Raw genomic sequence first — 19,015 nt, 5'->3', positions numbered from 1 at the left:
AGCTTTATCCTGGTTATCTCCCTCTGAGAGAGAAAAACAGGCCCGGGAGGCGATCTTCCAAGGTGGTGGGTGCCAGTGGGTGGCCCCTGACGGTCACATAGCCTGTGGTCTTCTCTGAGGAGCTCTCCCACTTTTGTCCTGCACACAGAGGTAAATGTCCAGCATGAAACAATATATCAGATGGCCCGCATCCAGGTAGGGCTGGACAGAGTTTGGTGAGCCCGCTACACACCAGGTCACAGTAGCTCTCAACAAGCATTCCTAATATTACTGCTCACCAGGACTGGAGAGGTGGGGAGAGGGGGAAATCTTACCTTAGGAGAGTAGGTTCTAGAACACATGGGATCCAGGAATTGTAGGAGCATAGTGTGGGAAGTGGAGGAGAGAGGGGAGCTTAGCCCTGAAGTGAGGAGAGGCAGAGAAGCAGGTGATGGCAACAGAAGGTGCTTCTCCAGAGCACTGGTTGTATTTTCATCTTCCCACATTAGGTCAGGGAATTGGGTCTTCTTTCACTTTTCTCCTCAGCCATTAGGGAGCTCAGAGCTAGACTTGTGGCTAACCTCTGGAAGGTGTTCTGGGTCTTCAAGCCCAGTAAGTGGGGACTCCTGGCTTCATCTTCCTTTCCTGCCATGATCCTTTCCCTTCACCCAACTTCCCCTGTCACTTTGTAACATTTCAGACTTCTGGGTTTTGTAAGCTGCCTCAGTTCCTTTGGGGAACAAGGCTGAGCATAAATAAACTAAGCTCCTGTTCCCTTTTGGCATTCAGGAGGGTTCAGGGCTGACATCAGGACAGTCTTCCTTCAGGCCCTGGGTAGGGCCCACATTTCTGACTGAAGCACCCTCTCTTCTTGCTCCTTGGGAGCAAGACCACCCTTGGGAGCTAGTTCTGCATGTCCTTCCTCTGGAAAACCTTCCTTGCTTCACTTCCGGACAGAGTGCCTTCGCGGGCAAGGCTTCTTCAGAACCAGCAAACAGGGCTGTGTGTGTGTGGGCAGGGGGCATCTCTGGGTCCCAGGTGCCTGGTTTGGGAATGATGGAGGACTCTCCTCTGTCCTAAAGCTCCTACAAGGTCCAGCAGACCGCACAGGGATGACCCATTCCCTAGGAAACTCGAGCACCAGCACCCCTAGCAGCAGTCCCTGTTTAGGAAGGATACGCCCCAACCCATAGCCGCATGCTTAACTTAGGGAGGCCTGGGAAGGTGCAAAGGTTTGCCTGAGATTGCGCAGCAGGAAAGTGATGGCACAGGCACGGGAACCGTCAGGTCTGACTTTCTGAGAAGCCCAGGGACCAGAGGGCCTTCGGGAGGAGATCAGCCGGGGCATGTGGCCCTACGGGAAAGGACTTTAAGGAAGCCCCCTTTATCTGTGGGGACTGAGCAGAGCTAGGACTGGAGTGGGCCACCCAGGTGCCAAGATTCCCAAAGACTAGCAAGCCAGAAAACCTGGACTGGGATGTGAATTTCAAATTTTCCCTCAGCGGTTCCCTCACTTCCTGCCCAAGGAGAGGCAGTTAGGGTGCTGTCTGCAGCTCCGCAGGCCCTAGGCTCCACAGAGAGCACTCATCAAGCATCCACACATCTGTTCCTGTAGCCTGTAGGACCTGGTGCTGGGCCCACAGTGGCCAAGCTGGTTCCTGCCTGCTCTCTGTGGCTTGTGAAGGAGCCAGGCAAGCACCCAGGCACAGACAGATGGATGGAAAGGCCTGGGGGCTCTGGGGGCTGAGGAGACCCAGGGGAGGACCAGCCTACCAAGGTTGAGGGCTCAGGAAAGGCCTGACGCCACACCTAAGCTGAGCCCTGAAGGGTTAAGCCACAGAAAGTGGGGTGGGCTGAGAGGTGCCTGGCAGGCACAGGCACTGGGTGGAGAATCCTGAGTCCACAGCCTCCTGATGCCAGCCTGCTGAGCACCGCCCTTCCTTGCCCCCTGCGCCCACACAGCTTTTCCCCAGCTGGCCTGATTCTAGACCTTCCCTGGGGTCGAGCACCCTGCACTGCCTCCAGCTCCCAGGGGCATAGGCTCTGGGGCCCTCCCCGATCTTCCATCGTGGTCTGTCCTGACCGTTAATCACAGCACCATACCACTTGTCCCAACAGTGACTCACCCCCTGAGCCCTGGATGGGGGTGGGTACCCCTCTCCCAGATGCTTGGCATATAGTGGGTCCTCGGTCATCCTTGCAATGCTGCCCACTGAGCATGGTGGTCAACCTCTTGCAGCCCTCAGGACACAAGGAGGCCACACAGAATAGAGTGGGGCTGTTTGAGGTCTCCTCCCCAGGGGGTGTGCAGTCTGCGCAAGTTACTTGAACTCTCTAAGCCTGTTTCCCTCTTTGTGATGGGATAACAGTGGTCTTGACTTCACACAGTTGTGGGAGGAGATGAGATAAAACGGAGAGAAAAACAAGACAGTTTAGCAAGTGGGTGGGGACAAGATTTATACATATAAAACAATTTCATTTTTTATATGCAAATAGCTACTGGTTACAAAACAACGGAGGGCCATGTGTGTCTACACGGGTAAGTATGCACAGAGATATTTCCTAGCTCCGTCTGCTGAGGTGGCCTAGAAGTGCTACCCTAGGAACAAAAAAGGCACCCAGCACTGACATCTTTGTTTCTAAGGCTGCTCACCAGTGAAAGGAACCAGCTCCTTGGAGAAATGGCTGATGCTAGGGTCAGGGCAGGACAGATACAAGATGAGCCTGGGACATCTTGAAATGCCAGAAAGCAAGGAAGCCGCCAAGTAACGAAAGGACGGGGAATATCAAAGGGACACAGAGTCTACCCAAAAGGGCTCCCAATGACCAAACTGGAACAATTTATGCAGTAAAATAATATACTTTTGGATTAAATCCAAATGGGAAAATAAATATCCATGAGTCCAGACTGATATATATGACTGAATTAATAAATAAATACAGGAGAAGAAAGCAGTTCTTTCCAGCAGAAGAATTTCAAGTCATTATGTAGCTACTCCCTGCCCCCACAATCTTTCCTGAGTGTAGCCTGCCCTTAGTGACTTGCTTCTGAAGAGCAGACTAAGGGAAAGGGGAAGAGAGGAACCCCACGGTGGAGAAAGCTAGGAACAAGACCTTGGCCAAGTGATCCAGGCTAATGTGACAGTGAGAGGCGGATGCTGTGGGCCCCTGACTGGATGTAACAAAGAAGGGCCACTCTCTGGTCTTCTTCCTAAAAACCCACAACCCCGTCTAACCACGAGAAAAACAGACCAAAATTGAGGGATAGTCTACAATACACCCACCAGTACGCCTTAAAATTGTTAAGGTCGTGAAAAACAAAGTCATGAAAAACAAAGAAACTGTCACAGATTAGAGGAGTCCGAGGAGACATGATAACCACATGGAATGTGGGATCTGGAAACAGAATGAGGACATGAGTGGGGAAACTAGTCAAATCTGAATAAAGTCTGGAGTTTAGTTCACAAATTTTCTATTACATAACTTATGTTACTTTATACATTTATATTATTCTTATGTTTAAATATTAAATCTATATTACATAATAAATATATATATAGGAAAGAATGGAAAAGAGCCCATTTACAAAAAGGAACAACAAAAAAAAACCTCATGAATCTATGTAAAAATAAATGTGCATGCAAGAACTTTTGAATGAAGAAAACTTAAAATATTACAGCCATAGGGCACCTGGCTGGCTTAGTCAGTGGAATGTGGGACTCTTGATCTTGGGGTTATGGGTTCAGGGCCCACACTGGGTACAGAGATTACTTAAAAATAAAAATATTTGGGGCGCCTGGGTGGCCCAGTGGGTTAAGTCTCTGCCTTCTGCTCAGGTCATGATCTCAGGGTCCTGGGATCAAGACCCGCATTGGGCTCTCTGCTCAGCAGGGAGCCTGCTTCCCCCTCTCTTTCTGCCTGCCTCTCTGCCTACTTGTGATTTCTCTCTCTGTCAAATAAATAAATAAATAAATCTTGAATATTTAAAAAATATTACAGAGACATAAAGGAAAGCATGAACCAGTGGAGAAGCATCTACTCCTATATTTTGATATAAAGATAAATGTTATTATTGCCATCATGATAAGAATGTCAGTTCTCTGTAGGTTAATACAAACATTTGATATGGTCCAAATAAAATTAATACAATTTTGTGTGTGTGTGTGTGCAAAATGGTGGGCGTAAACACCCAATCATCACACTTATGAACTACAAAAGGATCTAGAGTAAATTTTTTTTTTTTAAGATTTTATTTATTTATTTGACAGAGAGAAATCACAAGTAGATGGAGAGGGAGGCAGAGAGAGAGAGAGGGAAGCAGGCTCCCTGCTGAGCAGAGAGCCCAATGCGGGACCCGATCCCAGGACCCTGAGATCACGACCCGAGCCGAAGGCAGCGGCTTAAACCACTGAGCCACCCAGGCGCCCCTAGAGTAAATTTTTTTTTTTTTTTTAAAGATTTTATTTATTTATTTGACAGAGAGAAATCACAAGTAGATGGAGAGGCAGGCAGAGAGAGAGAGAGGGAAGCGGGCTCCCTGCCGAGCAGAGAGCCCGATGCGGGACTCGATCCCAGGACCCCGAGATCATGACCTGAGCTGAAGGCAGCGGCTTAACCCACTGAGCCACCCAGGCGCCCCGAGTAAATTTTTTAAAAAAGATTTTATTTATTTGAGAGAGAGAGAGAAACAGATGCCCCGCTGAGCCAGGAGCCTGACGTGGGGCCTGGTTCCAGGATCCTGGGATCATGACCCAAGCCAAAGGCAGACACTTAATCACTTGAGCCACAAAGCACCCCTACAGTAAATTTTTTAAAAGACAAAGTAGTTTCAGGGTGCCTATGTGGCTTAGTCAATTGAGCAGGGAACCTGATTCTACCTCTGCCTCTACCCCATCCCTGCTTGCTCTCTCTCTCTAAAATAAGTAAATAAAATCTTAAAAAAAAAAAAAAAAGAAAATAGTTTTAAAGTTCAATTGGGACAAAGAGGGTGAATAAATGGGTACTATAAATATGGAAATATAAAGGTATAATATTTTTTTAAAAAACGCAGTGGCCAATGAGTAGACAAAATTTTCTGCTGCAGAGCAGGGTCCAGAAAAGCACTCATATACATATGGAAATGTAGTACATGTTACAAATGACATTTCAGCTCTGTGGGGAAAAGATGAATTACTCAGTGAATGGTGTGGAGACAACTGGGTAACCATCTGGGAAAAGAAAAAGTTGGATCCCTACCTTGTCCCTAACATAAAGCCCAGATGGAACAGGATTGAAATGCACAAATGAAGATCAGACAAGCACCAGCTCAGGCAAGTATAGAAGAGATTAAAGGAAGACAGCATACAAAAACACTTTCTTTTTTTTTTTTTTTTTTTTTTTTTTTTTTTTTTTAAAGATTTTATTTATTTATTTGACAGAGAGAAATCACAAGTAGGCAGAGAGGCAGGCAGAGAGAGAGAGAGGAGGAAGCAGGCTTCCTGCTGAGCAGAGAGCCCGATGCGGGACTCGATCCCAGGACCCTGAGATCATGACCTGAGCCGAAGGCAGCGGCTTAACCACTGAGCCACCCAGGCACCCCAAAAACACTTTCAACACGGTGAAGTAAAAGACAGTAACAAAATGGGGAGAAATAATGATAAATCAGTAAGAAAAGGACCAATAACTATACAAATGGGCAAAAAATAGGAATATGAAGCAGCTTACAGAATAGGACATGCAGGAACACCTGGGTGGCTCAGTTAAGCATCTGACTCTTGGTTTCAGCTCAGTTCATGATCTTAGGGCCGTGAGATCAACCCCTGCGTCAGGCTCTGCACTCAGTGCAGCCTGCTTGAGAGTCTCTCTCCCTTTCCCTCTGCCCCTCAACATGCGCATGTGCACTCTCTCTCTCTCAAATAAATCGGTAAATAAAAAACTTTTAAATGATTTTATTTATTTACTTCAGAGAGAACACGAGAGGGGAAAGTGAAAGGGAGAAGGAACTCCCTGCTGAGCAGGGAACCTGACGCCAAAAGCAGTTGCTTAACCAACTGGGCCACCCAGGTGCCCTAAATAAAACCCTTTATTATTATTATTTTTTAATATTTTATTTATTTATTTGACACAGAGAGAGAGAGAGATATCACAAGTTGGCAGAGAGGCAGGCAGAGAGAGGGTGAAGCAGGCTCCCCACTGAGCAGAGAGCCCGATGTGGGGCTCGATCTCAAAACCCTGAGATCACGACCTGAGCTGAAGGCAGAGGCCCAAACCATCAAACCAGGCCCAAACCAGGCGCCCCTAAAATCCTTTAAAACCAGAGAATGGGACATGCAAGTGGCTTGCAAACACACGAACAAAGGCACATTGAGAACACGGTAAGGTACCATTCTTCACCTTAAGTTTGGCACACAGTGTATAGACACTAGGTTGTCTGTGACAGTATGGGGGACATAGGCATCTCATTCCTGGCTGGTGGGAATGTAAACGGGAGAATTTTTAGCAACAGCTCTCAAAATTATAAGCGCACCTACCTTTGACCCAGTAACTCGTGCCTGACGAATCTGTTCATGTATGAAAGTGAATATTCTTTGCAGTATCACTTGTACTAGCAACACCCTAGGCCAACTTAATGGGCATTGTGGGGCTTCTGGCTCGGGACAGCACCTCCATTCAATGGAAAAGCACACAGCCGTGATAAAAAGGCATTAGGACCCTCTCTGTAATGGGGTGATAATGGAAAAGTCTCCAAGATAGAACATGGCACAGATCGGGGTTATTCCATGCTACCCACTGTGTATAAAAGGGGAAAAAGCCATATTGGACTCCTTTGAGTGCCTTTGGAATAACATTGGTTTTTTTGCGGAGAGGAATGAGGAGTAGGATTTTTCACTTCTTTTTTTGCCTTTTGGATTTCAAGCCATGTGAATACATTGCCTTCTCAAAACAAGAAGTACAATTTAAAACAGAAAATGCTATACCCTCTGGCCTATCAATTCTGGAGCTAGATCCCACAGCTGCATCTGCCCACGAGCAAGGCCGTATGTGGGCTGGTATTGACTGCACTGTTGCTTGGACTCACAGAAGACGGAAACTGCCTGAGTGTCCACCCGTACGCTCCGGCTAATGGCAGCCCGTTCACCCAAGAAATTCTGGGGTGGGTCTGTTAGTACTGATAGGTCAAGAAAAGCAAAGTGCTGGTAGTATCTGGAATGTGCTGCCATTTGTTTGGCAAGTATCTCTGTGAATTTGCTTCTAATCATGTACAGAATATTCCTGGGGGGTGGGTGGGAAACAACCCAAATCTAGCAACAAAGTTTGCCTCCTGGGAGCAAAACTAAGAACCGAGGAAGGGTGGGAGGGATCTTTTGTGTGGCTTATCTTTCACCCCTGGTCCAGAATCTAGCCCTCTCCATGGATAAAATAATTAAAAAAAAGCAAATCACTAGCTGAAGATAAGGAAAATGAGGTCACCCTGCAGGCCATAGCACAGTGTCTGGCACACAGGGAACTCCTTAGGCCCTTGGCTGAGTTCCTCTACTGGCTGGGAAGGCTCAGAACCTCCAGCAGGAAGCTAAGGCTCCAGAGAGACCGGGGCAGGCCTGAGCACATCAGGATGGGGCAGTGTGATGAAGAGGAGGGTGAAGAGGCACATGATGGGTCCTTAGTAGGTGGTGGGGGACAGGGGGGAGCCAACGGGCACAGAGTTGGGACTGGCTGGCTATCCCCTAAAGCACTTCTCCTAAAGGCCTACGTCCTAGTGGTGGCCCTGGGTGCTTGTTTTTCTGAAGCAGTGATGTGGGAAGGCCCAGGCTTGGGGAACTGGGAGTGAGCATGCTCTCTGCTTCAGTTTCTCCCTGCAAATTTTTGTTTTGTTTTGTTTTAGATTTTATTTGAGGGACACCTGGGTAGCTCAGTCAGTTAAGCATCTGCTTTTGGCTCAGGTTATGATCCCAGGGTCCTGGAATGGAGCCCTGCATTGGGCTCCTTGCTTATTAGGGAGCCTGCTTCTTCCTCTGCCTGCCACTCACCCTGCTTGTGCTTTCTCTTCCTGACAAATAAAATCTAAAAAAAAAAATTATTTGAGATCAAAAGCATGAGTGGGGGGAGGGGCAGAGGGAGAGGGAGAAGCAGGCTCCCTTGTGGGGAGTAGGAAGCATTACCGGGGGCTCGATCCCAGGACCTGGAGATCATGACCTGAGCCCAAGACAAATGCTTTAACCCACTGAGCCTCTCAGGCGCCCCTCTCCCTGCAAATGTTAAGACTCTGCTGGGTCCCATCATGCCAGGTGCCATGGAGTGGGAGCAAGGCACAATCATAGTCAGGTCCTGCCCAAAATGGCTTGAGGCCCAAGCACAGCTTTATACATGGGGGCAAACCCCAAGTGTTTGATGATGGTCCCAGGTGTTCCATTCCAGCAGGCCAGGCTTTCTCCTCACCCCCGATATATGGTCCTTGGACTTGCTCACCCAACGCCATTCTCCTGTGGACAGCTACCCTGCACTTCACATCTGCCCTCTGTGGCAGAGAGGTGGGGAGCCATGACTGGCAGCACATGCACGGGATCCTGGGTGGGAGCCAGGCCCTCAAACAGCCAGGAGCAGCAGGCGACACTGCAGGCCAGGGCCAAAGTCTCCTCGAGGGCTCCCAACCTCTCTTCTAGTCCACAGCTGGGGGTACTCCAGCCGCATCCGTGTAGGGTCTTCTGAGCTCTGGACTTTCAGGTAAACTGAGAACTGGATTGTGTGATCAAAGAAATTGGTCAGCTCTAGACTCTTCAGCCTCAGGGGTCAGATGTGGGGCAGTGGAAGGCCAGGAACTCCTGCTGACGTGTTCTTCTTTCAGCCTCCCAGTGCCGGGAAGGCAGCAGTGGGTCGGAAGTGGGCAGTGCAGGGAATGGTGGGCTGAAATGGGGCGAGGGCAACAGGCTGCTCCTCCCTTAGAGGCAGACTGAAGGCCTCCAGGCCACCTGGCACTGAGAACCACAAGCAGCTTTGCCACTAGGGCCCTGCCCTTGGTCTGGCTGCCCTCCCCTGGGATCCAGGCCAATCCCAGCACTGGGGTCACATGGGATGTCCTTGGTGGCAGCCGGGTGGGCGCCCCACTCAGCCGGCCGTGGACGCAGGGTGGGGGAAGAGCCTGCCCAGACAGGCCTGGTGCCCCGCCTACCTAACCGTTCCCTCTCTCCTGCCACCACCAGAGCACTCCTCCGTGGCTCCTGGGAGCCTTCACAATGGCAGGGAGAAGAGGAAAACCAAAACAGAAGACAGCCCTCCAGCCAACATCAAAAGGCAAGACGGCTGGGTGGAGTTAGGATCAAGGGCAGGAGCGGTGCCAGGGAGATCAGCAGGCCTCAGACGTCCATTTTTAAGGACAGGGTAGAGGGAAAGGCCCTGTCCTCAGAGTGCCAGGGGAGGGGCTACGCACACAGTTCAAGTCCTTGATCCTGGACCCAGGACCCCACCCACAAGAGCCTCAGGACCTGACACACTGGCCAGGGACACACTTGATGTCATCATTTTTATTCATTTTCTCTTTTTGAAAATAAGAATAAACATACATTATATATATGTGTATGTATATTATGTATACTGCAGTATACGTATCTATGTATATGTGTGTGTATGTATATATACTACGAATATTACAGTTACTGCAGGGCTCAGAAAGCCATCCTCAACCACTGGGAGGCAATTTTCAATTCTGACAATTAGTGGAGGGGGAAAAAAGTGTCCGTGATTGCCAAAAGCAGAATCTTTCTTTATTATTAAACAGCAGTACAGGAAAACCTAATGCTCTGTCAGACACAACGGAAATATGGGAGGCCAGGGGGAGGGCAGCAGACACTAAGGAGAAACCCCAAAGAAACCCCAGATGGGAAGCACCCTGCTCGCCCATGTGCCCCATCCCTCAGTCCTGTCTCTGCTCCAGAAACACAGGGGACGCCAAGGACTATATTGAAGGCAGTCACCGTCCTCCGGGGCAAGAAAAGGAGTGGGGTGAGTCGATGTGTGCAACTGCTGGGGGGGCAGGAGCCTGGGTCGGGGCTTTGGACGTTTCTGCCCAGTCTTGCCCGTGTAGGTCAGTGCTCAGGAGGCTTGAGGCCCGATGGGCACAACCAGGGGGGGCCCCACCTGGGTGGATGCAGAGAGGGAAGGTAGGGGTGTAAGCCCCCAGGAGCCCCAGACCCCTGACAGAGGAGCTCTCTGGGCACACCAAAGGACCCTCCACACACACCAGGACAGCCTGGCCTGAGAGCGGGCAATGGGGAGGCCCTCTAACACTGACCCAAGAGAGACTGAGGGGCAGCGGCTTCCCAGGCCAGGAGCCCGAAGAGGGAGCCACACACTCGCCCTTCAAGCACTGGTCAGGAAAAGGAAGAGAAAACCCTGGGTCTGCCTGATCAGCTTCTGTGGCCTCTCTGGCTCTGTTTCCTTTGGTCCCCTCCTCACCTGACCCTAACTGTCAGCAGCAACGGAAGAGGGGAGTCCCCGAGCACAGGGGTACACTGAGATTTCACTCCAGGAGGAATGCTAACCTGCCCTGAGGACCCAGGTGGGCCTGGCAGTTAGGACCAGGGAACTCCGTGGTGTCCAAGAGCCTTGCTCAGCGTCTCCAGGAAGGAGGTGCTGCCACTCCCGGGGGCTCCTTGTTGGGGCTGGCAGAAGGCCAGGGTGGGCACTGGATGGGGCCTCAGTTCTTGAGGATGGTCTCGTAGGCCTGGTACACGTGTTGGGACACCTCTGGTGCTCGACATTTCAGGGACAGCTGCAGGGGGAGAGAGAGGTCAGAATTCCCCAGGCTCCTCTCAGGAGCTGGGAGGGAACACAGGGAGGGAGAAAAGCGGGAGAGCCAGATGGAAGAGTGTGGTGTGCACACGTGGCCTGGTGGCAGCGCGGCTGGGGCAGATGTGTAGTAAAGCGGAGGGAGCGGAGCGGGTGGCTGCGTTAGCCAGCTGGGTGCGGACCAAATATACGTGCAGCCCACACACCTGCTGTCAGCCCAGCCGCTGCGGCCCAAGCAGAGTGAATCATGAGCTGGTGGCTGGCGGGGAGGACCCGGCCCCTGCCCCACAGAGCTGCTGGGGCCCGTCACTGCCCGTGAAGGGCTGGGGTCTCTGACGAGGTGTGGGGGCTGCAAAGGAGGTCTCCATTTGGAGAGATAGCAGTGGTAGGGGGGTGTCGCTGGGGAGTCTTCTTGGGCGCCAGCACAGGCAGCTCTGCCAACTGTGGGAGCTGGAGAGTAGGCAGAAGAGAAGCAAGTGCCACCAGCACTTCTGCCAAAGTCGCTGCCACTGAAGGGTGCGACGAGAAAGGGGGGAGCACACGGAGCTCTGGAAGCCAGCAGTGGTGGCCCTGTGTGGCCCCGATCTTCTTTGCAGGGCTCTGTGCACGCTCTGCGTGCTGGGAAGTGGGGGTACCAGCTCCTCAGTCGGGTTCATCTGGTTGGGAAGCTTTGGGGTGCCCCGTGCCTGCATGCACGTCTGCCCGGCTTTGGGGAGCAGCAGGGTGAGGCGAGGCTAGGAGAGGCAGGGTGCACTGGAGCCAGGCCAGGAGACAGGCTGTGCGAGGTGTGGCTGAGGAGAATGGAGGGGAAAGAGGAAGAGAAAAGCAGTCTGCTAACCTCCAAGTCCTGCAACACGGCACCAGCAGGGAAGGTGGGCATGCAGCGACCAAACACAGGGAGATGGAAATTACCACCACCGAAGCTACTGCCGCAGCCCCCGCCCAACCATAGTGCCAGCACCGCCAGCGGGGCCCGGGGAGCCACGTCTGCAGGGCCATGCCTGCCAGAGACGGGGGCGCAGGGTGAGAAGCAAAGCCTGGTGCTCTCTGGGGCCTGGAACAGCAGCATGGCCTCCAGGGCAACCACACACTCCGTGGAAGCCATGTCCTGACTGGGGTCTGACATGAAGCCCAAGAAGGGCAAGTTGTTCACTATCAGTGCCCTCCCAGGTGGGCCCCCGGGCAGGGAAGAGTGGGAGCACGGCCAGCACCCATTTCCTAGCAGTGCCATTTCCTAGTCAGGTTGGCCTGAGGCCAACTGTGCCCCCTGAAGGGGTCCAACTGTATAGAATCTTCAAGACCAAATCACTGGTGACACAGTTTAGTGTCTTATCTAGTAATCTGATGAGACGGAGTTGGAAGCTAGGGTCAGAATTCTGAGGCTCATTCATGTCGCGTTCAGAGGGACCCCAGCCTAGCGGGGCTACAGCGCACCTGTTCAGACTGACCCCTGGTCTGGGAAGGAGTGAGAGAAGGAGAGGCTGCCTGCAACATGGAGGTAGACACCCCAGGGCTGGCAGGGCAGGAGCAGGGACCCTCACCGTGAAGCTGGGATTGCCTGGCTGGATGCGCAGCTCCGCCAGCACCCAGATGCCGTTGGTCAGCTTCAGGGACTGGTAGAGCATGTCCTGGCCCTCCACATTCCTCTTGGCGACCGTAAAGATGTTGCTGCTCTGTAGCCTGCTGCTCACAGCCTCTGAGAGTGAGAAGGGGGCCCCCAGTCAGTGGTGGGGGAGGGCTGAGGGTACAGGTAAGGGGCAGTGTGGATGGGGCTGGAAGGCGGGGGAGGGCGGAGAAGTCCTACCTGCATTTAGGGAGCAGTCTCTGATCTGGAACTGGGCTTCATTTTCATTGGGAATGTCCTTCCACGTGGCCAGGAACATCTGTCGGTCTGGGAGTGGGGGACAAGGTAGAAGATGGAACCCTGATAAACCTGGGACCCCACTCAGTAAAACCCAGCAGGGAATGGGTTTCTTGGGGGTATGAACTTGAAGCTGAAGACAGGCACGAGCTCTGCCACAGCCCCCTCCTGCTTCCCTGAAGAAACATTTAGCTCTGTGACAGTGGCCACCAGTGCCGCTCCCAAAAGACCCTGGGCTTCCCCCTCCCCGTTGAGCCTTAAATCTCTCCTTCCCAGCACCCACACATGCACTCCCCCCTGCTCTGGCCCCAAGCAGCCTGCTCGTTAATCATAGCCTGTGTCACAGGGCTTCTGTGGTGACCGAGAGATGACGTGGGCAAAGTCCTCTGCTCAGCTCTGAGCTGGCAGTGAACCCTCCTGGCATGGGGATGAGTCTTCTTAGGGGTTCCAGCCAGGGCACAGGAGGTGGATATCCAGTGTGACATGGTCTGGGCTCCCCAGCTCAGGAGGCCATGGGAGGCCTGTCTAGAGACCATGGGCAAAGCTGAGGGGCGGGCAGAGCAGAACTCAGGAGACAACTCCTGCAAAGCATGGCCCCCACTGAGGGAAAGAGCTGGCCAGACAACACTCAGTGGTCCTTGATGGAGGCATGACCCTCGCCTCAGGCTCTGCAGAGGGGCCGGCAACTCACAGACTCCATTGTGGGGCCAAGCCAATCATTATATTCCAGGGACTCTTGGGGCACCCTCAGGACTCACCCATCTTCCCATCCTCCACAAAGAGGATGTGCAGTGGGTACAAAGTGCTGAAGTAGAAGACGTCAATGTTGTTCTTCACGGCCACCTAGGAACAAGGCCACCGATTGGTCCCATGTGCTTGATACGACCTCTGAGGCCCCAGGAAGGGCCTGCTCCCTATGCCTCCACCTGACCAGGTCCCCTCACACACCTTCCCTGGTAACCATGCCCCTTCGTCCCCTCGGATCAGGTCTCCCTTGCCAGATCTTTGGCAAAGGGCACAACTCCACAGATACACCCCTTAGCCAACAAAGGCGAGGCCCCAGACCTTTCCACCAGGCTCCTCCCCTGTGGTAGGTGGGCAGGTAAGGAGTAGGGTGCTTAGCCCTGCCTGGAACACACCTGGAGGTTGTTCAGAGGCTCCATCTTCATGACCGAGCCCACCGTGTTGAGAGGCAGGGATATCTCCACAGTCTGGTTGGGGCTGAGTGGTGCGTGGACCTGGAGGGGGGCAGCAGGGGCCAGGCCGAAGCTGGGGAGAGAGAAGCCCCCGCGGGAATGGCAGGGGGAACAGGTGCTGACGTGGGATGGGTGGGCTCCTCAGGCTCCAGAGCTAGAGCAGTGGGTGGCAAGAAGCCTGTCCAGTAAGCTGGTTTCACCTCAGCTCTGGGCCCAGGAGAGTTCATGTTCATGACCCCCACTCTCAATGGCTGTGTGGACAGGAGGAATGAGCCCCAGGCCAGCTGCAGGCTTAACTCCCATCTGGGCTGCACTTTCTTTTCTGGGCTACGTGTGGAGCAGGCCCAGGTGAACATGGCCTTGCTCTGTCCTGCACCTGAGGAGTTCCACCTAACACCAGAGGCCTGAACTATAAGCTGCTTCTAACTGAAGACTCTGACTGCCCAAGTTTCTGCTACCGATCCCCACCTTCCAAGAAGGATGTGACCATCCCAAGCAAGACACCAGGTTTTACTGTCAGGGCGAGAACTAGCCAGAGAGAGATTCAGGAAAGCTCTCCTTCTCAGCGAAGCAACACATAGGTAAATGAGGCAGGGAGGATGCCCAAGAGTGTGAGACATGGGACCATGCAGTGACAGCTCACTGTGCCCAGGCTGGGCATTTGATATTATACCAACTCCTACTCTCATAAAACAGCGAGAGATACACATTCTCTCATCTTCCAAGACATGGAAACTCAGGGAGGGGCAGGCCTGTGCTCAGACACTATGGGCTAAGTAGCACTGCTGAGATCCAGAGCTTAACCTGCCTGACCTCACCTGCACTCTACCCACGTCAGCAATCAGACCTGCCTGGGATACGCTGGGAGACGATGTGGGGAACCCCAGGCCTCTGTGGTGGCCCACTCTTCAGGCTTTCCTGGAAGATCCCCCACAGCCTGCTGTGTCATCCTGGGCAAGGCACTGGTCCTTTCTGAGCCCAAGTGTCATTATTTACTGAAAAGGGGACAATGGCATTGACCTCACTGGGCTGCCAAGTAGCTCAAAGTAAGATAGTATCTCTAAAATCCTCACACAGGGCCTGCCACCCAGGGCATTGTCAGCACGCTGTTAAGTCCGTTGTAAGCGATCATTGAGACTTTCCCTTGGAATGTGGAGTGATTCTTTGAACTCTAGGGCCATCTGAGCTGAGAGAGGGTCAGGACCCACTGGCTTACGGGCTCTCCCTGAGGAAGCAGCCCCTTCAGTCAACTTCTTAGAGGCTCAGTTTGCTCATCACTAGAGCCGCTCAGGAAGAAGAATCATCAGGAGAGGCTGCTTGGGTCCCCAGGAGATCCCTGGCCTAGCTGGCCTGGTCCATGAAGACCTCGATGGTGCCAGAGAGGAAACCTTTCCCAGAAGCTCCAGTACAGGGGACCTAGTTGGGTGAGGGGCCCAGCGCAACCACCATTCCCAGAGGCCCCTTCTGATGGTTTAAACCTGTGCCACAAGGTGCTGGCTGGGAGGCAGGTCTGCTCCCCGTCAGCCTTCTTACAGCTGGGCCCTGCGGTGGCAGCGACTTAGGCCTGGAGAGGAGGCTCCATTCTGTCATGTGGAGTGTTTGTTGAAGGCGGGCTCTTGGTCTGGAGCCGGGGGTTTTCGTCAGCAAACACTCTTTGAGCAGTGGAAGGCAAAAATAAGGGGAAACGACCTACCCCTTTGCCTGGTACTTTGGAGTCCACATAAAGAGGTTGTGGAGAAGGCAAGAAAGTCATTGCTTTAGAGAGTTTTGGCCTGAGATGCACCCATGAGGCACCAGATCCCTCAGAGCTCTTGACCCCTGCCTGCAATCACCAGCAAGGGCTCTCATCACACTGGCCTTGGGAACGTACCTGTTGCGGTTAAACTGGATGGCAAAGTCGGTCATGACCTGCAAGGCCTTGTTGGTCAGCTGCAGGTCCATGGAGATGGAACCCACCTGGCGGGTGAAAGTACCTGAAATCTCCAACCCCTTGGCTTTCATGGCTGGAAGCCACACCTACAGGCAAGGGAGTAGACAGGAGGCTCATGTTTACCACTTCCCTAAAAGTTAACAGCCCACCTGAGGCTACCCGCCCTCCATCTGACTCTTCTACTTTACCGTCTCTCCCTCTCCCTTAGGGGCCTTGCAGATTGACCACACCAGCTTTTACCACCAGGCAATGGCGGTGGGGATCCTGGAATGAAAGGAACAATCCGGCAGGGATCCCAGGGCCACCACGACAGCGTGGCTGTGTATCAGAGCAGCGTGGGGTAGACTGGTGCTTGGTGTGCCCAAGGGCTGACCTGAGTCTTCAGAGGTCCAAGAAGGAACACTCAGTAAGGAGGCTGAGAGAGGTGAAGAGGAAAGTGGGCCCTGCCAGCCTCCTGAAGAGCCGAGCAGAGTCAAGAAGAGCCCAAGGGCATCCAGGGCCTCAGCCAGAGTTCGAGGCTGTCACAGGCTGTCCTTCCTCACAGGAGGCAAGGCTGGCCTTTTAATTGTAGAAACTGGGCTGACCAAGGACAGTACCTAAGAGGACCTCTCTCCTGGCAGGCCCTCTGCTGCTTGGCTGTCATAGGAGTGTCAGCTCAAGAACTGCCTCCTTTGGGAAGCCCACACCTAGGTTCCTTCCCTACATCCATGCTACCATGACATGTTAGCAGATGAATGTGACCCTGTGTGTCTGTCTCACCTGGACCCAGTCAGCTCTTTGAGGAAAGGGCTCTGCTTTTCTTTTCTACGTCCTTGGCTTAGAGCTTGCTGGGCCATTGGCATTCAGGAAGCATTTGCAGGGCGAAACAGCTTGAATTAAAGCCCCAACCAGGAAGGACATCCGCAGGCGTCATCCAGGGTGGTACAAATGCCTTTGAGGGCCCTATTCTCAGCGTCCCCCCACCCCCTGCCCAGCCCCGAGGTCGAAAGACCCAGGCCTCCTCAAGAGCTGCCCCAAGGTATGCTGTGTGAACATCTCACTGTCTCTCAAGGTGCCACCACCAGGAACCTCAATGCCATCTGGATCCCCACCCTCAGCCGACCCCAAGCCCCACACCATGGTCCCTGCAGCCCGGACGCTGTCACCACTACCTCCTCCATCTGCAGCCAGCGCCTCTGCTTCCCTCAGCGGGCAGCACGTTCATCTGAGCCACAGTCAGAGTCCACCAGGTAAGACAGCAGCCCTTGCGGTGCCTCAATCCCTCCCCGCTCTCTGTAGCACCTGAATCATCTTCTAAAGTGTGAATGTGGAGGCACCGGACTGACTCTTGAGCTTGGGGTCATAAGTTTGAGCCCCACATGGGGGCAGAGAGATTACTTAAATAAATAGAACTTTAAGAAGATGCAAATCTGATCATGCCAAAAACCCCTCCAATGCTGCGGCACTTCCACTGCCCACGGCTTCCATGTCCCAGGGACCCCTCTGCCAGGCATCCACTGAACCTGCTCCTCTGCTTCTGTCCCCCCACCCCTCCAGTCTGGAAAGTGCTTTGGCAGGCCCATCCCCACCACACTCGCTAACATAATCATCCTTTGTTTCCCCAGGACAAAGGTGTGAGGGCAGAATCACAGGGCTTCAGCCTCAGCTGAGACAGGCAAGCAGAGAGCTCTGAGCCCCGCCCAGGCCCCCAGAGCAGCTTCCCGGGGGGCCCCAACCTCTAGCAGGCCACCTTTCACAGCTCTTCCAGAACTGCCTCTGTCACCTGGGACCAGCTGCTGCCTGTGGGGACTGCATTTCTCTTGGTCACTGTGGCTTCACGGAAGCTAGCACAGGTGCTACAACAGAACTAATCTAAATTAGTCTAAATTAGTTCAGACTAATTAGTTTAGACTTAGTTTAATTTAACCTAAATTAAACTAAACTAATTCTCAATATTTGCTGAAGGACCCAAGGAAACATCACCATCCACTCGTTCAAATGCTTCAGGAACTCCCAAGTTCTTGTGCAGAGAAAGCCTCATTCCCTTGACTGGTAAGGTTACTGTAGAACATATTTGCCACCACAGGTGTGGCAGGGAGAATGCCCATAGGACAAACCATTCTAGGCAGTCACATGGCTGTTAGGAAAACACAGATGACACACCTACTGCTTCTGAAGGAAGAACACATCCAGACCCCAGAGACTCCTGTGTCTAAGATAATGGGAAAAGTCCTGTGTTGCAAGGACTCCTCTTCCAGGCAGCTTGCCCTAAATTCCTCTGACAGAGTGATGCCCTAACATCTCCTTTCCAGCACTCACTGTTGGTCCACCCATCTGGGCCTCCACTAAGAAAAAGCAGCGATACCATCCATTAAAATGAACACACACGCAGAGAGCCAGCTCCGGACTTTACATTTCTGGCAGCTCGGCAGTCCTGGCAAGGCCTGGCACCCACAGGATTGCAGGATTCTTTGCTGCTTTTCTGTCATTTGATCCTGCCTTATGCCTGTTACATTAGGCATTTTTTTTTTTTTTAAGTTTTTATTTATTTATTTGACAAAGAGAGACAACTAGAGAGGGAACACAAGCCAGGGGAGCTGAAGAGGCTTCCTGCTGAGCAGGAAGCCCGACGTAGAGCTCGATCCCAGGACACTAAGATCATGACCTGAGCCAAAGACAGAAGCTCAACGACTGAGCCACTCAGGTGCCCCTACACTGGGCTTTTAACACATATGTGCTGGCCTCACGCACTGAGGTAGCTACTCTGGACAGTAATTAGTTATTCTGACAGCCTAGGACACTAAGGCACATAGGACGTTCTCAAACACTGTGGGGCATGATCATATCAGGATCAGGAACGGGGACTTTGGTGCAAGCACCGTGCATTCAGTTTCAGACTGTGGATTAGCTGCTATGTGACCTTAGGCAAAAGCACTGAGATCTGTTGACTGTGAAACAGGAAGGACAGTGCCATAAGGCCTCTGGTGGGATTCGGCAGGGCAGGGGCTGTGCCACGGGCCTGCACTAAACCTGCTCTCTACTGGGGGCTCTGGCCACCACTTGCTGCAGGCATGGCTGCCACTCCTGGTAAGGTCAAAGCAGGCACTGGCTCACAGCTCCCCAGGCACAACCGAGAGCTCACCTCACCCCTAAAGCCCAGCTAGGTCCTGGTTTCGGGAGGGGACCTTGGAAGAGAGAAAGGGGCTCTGGCTGGAACAAAGTGGCAAACACAGGGCCTGCCCTGAGCGTTGTGAGGGGGTCAGGTCAGGTCTGAACCCCCTGGCAGCTTCCTTGATGCTGAGGGTGTGG

The 19,015-nt window shown here is 52.8% G+C and overlaps 1 protein-coding gene and 1 non-coding gene across 8 annotated transcripts in view; both read right to left on the bottom strand.

The window, feature by feature from the left end:
* Positions 1 to 9,694: 9,694 nt before the first annotated feature.
* AP1B1 (adaptor related protein complex 1 subunit beta 1) overlaps positions 9,695 to 19,015 on the bottom strand; it is a 53,303-nt gene continuing 43,982 nt past the window's right edge. For 5 of the 7 annotated variants that reach the window (XM_032309428.1, XM_032309429.1, XM_032309427.1 and 2 more), the window contains 7 exons: positions 15,668 to 15,813; positions 13,741 to 13,870; positions 13,360 to 13,444; positions 12,545 to 12,631; positions 12,282 to 12,436; positions 11,579 to 11,587; positions 9,695 to 10,723 (listed from right to left, as the gene is read on the bottom strand). In XM_032309428.1, coding sequence (XP_032165319.1) covers positions 10,649 to 10,723; positions 11,579 to 11,587; positions 12,282 to 12,436; positions 12,545 to 12,631; positions 13,360 to 13,444; positions 13,741 to 13,870; positions 15,668 to 15,813 — 687 coding nt within the window. In that variant the 3' untranslated portion in view covers positions 9,695 to 10,648. The remainder of the gene's footprint in view (positions 10,724 to 11,578; positions 11,588 to 12,281; positions 12,437 to 12,544; positions 12,632 to 13,359; positions 13,445 to 13,740; positions 13,871 to 15,667; positions 15,814 to 19,015) is intronic. The other 2 variants (XM_032309431.1, XM_032309433.1) reach the window with 1 other exon arrangement.
* Positions 15,025 to 15,121, bottom strand: LOC116572572. Its single transcript, XR_004278420.1, has one exon. It is a non-coding gene; the product is annotated as a small nucleolar RNA SNORD125 (small nucleolar RNA).

The sequence above is a fragment of the Mustela erminea genome, chromosome 13, assembly GCF_009829155.1.
Source record: "Mustela erminea isolate mMusErm1 chromosome 13, mMusErm1.Pri, whole genome shotgun sequence".
Taxonomy (NCBI): Eukaryota; Metazoa; Chordata; class Mammalia; order Carnivora; family Mustelidae; genus Mustela; species Mustela erminea.
Note: the sequence above shows the minus strand (reverse complement) of the source record. Positions and strands in the feature narration are given on the sequence as shown.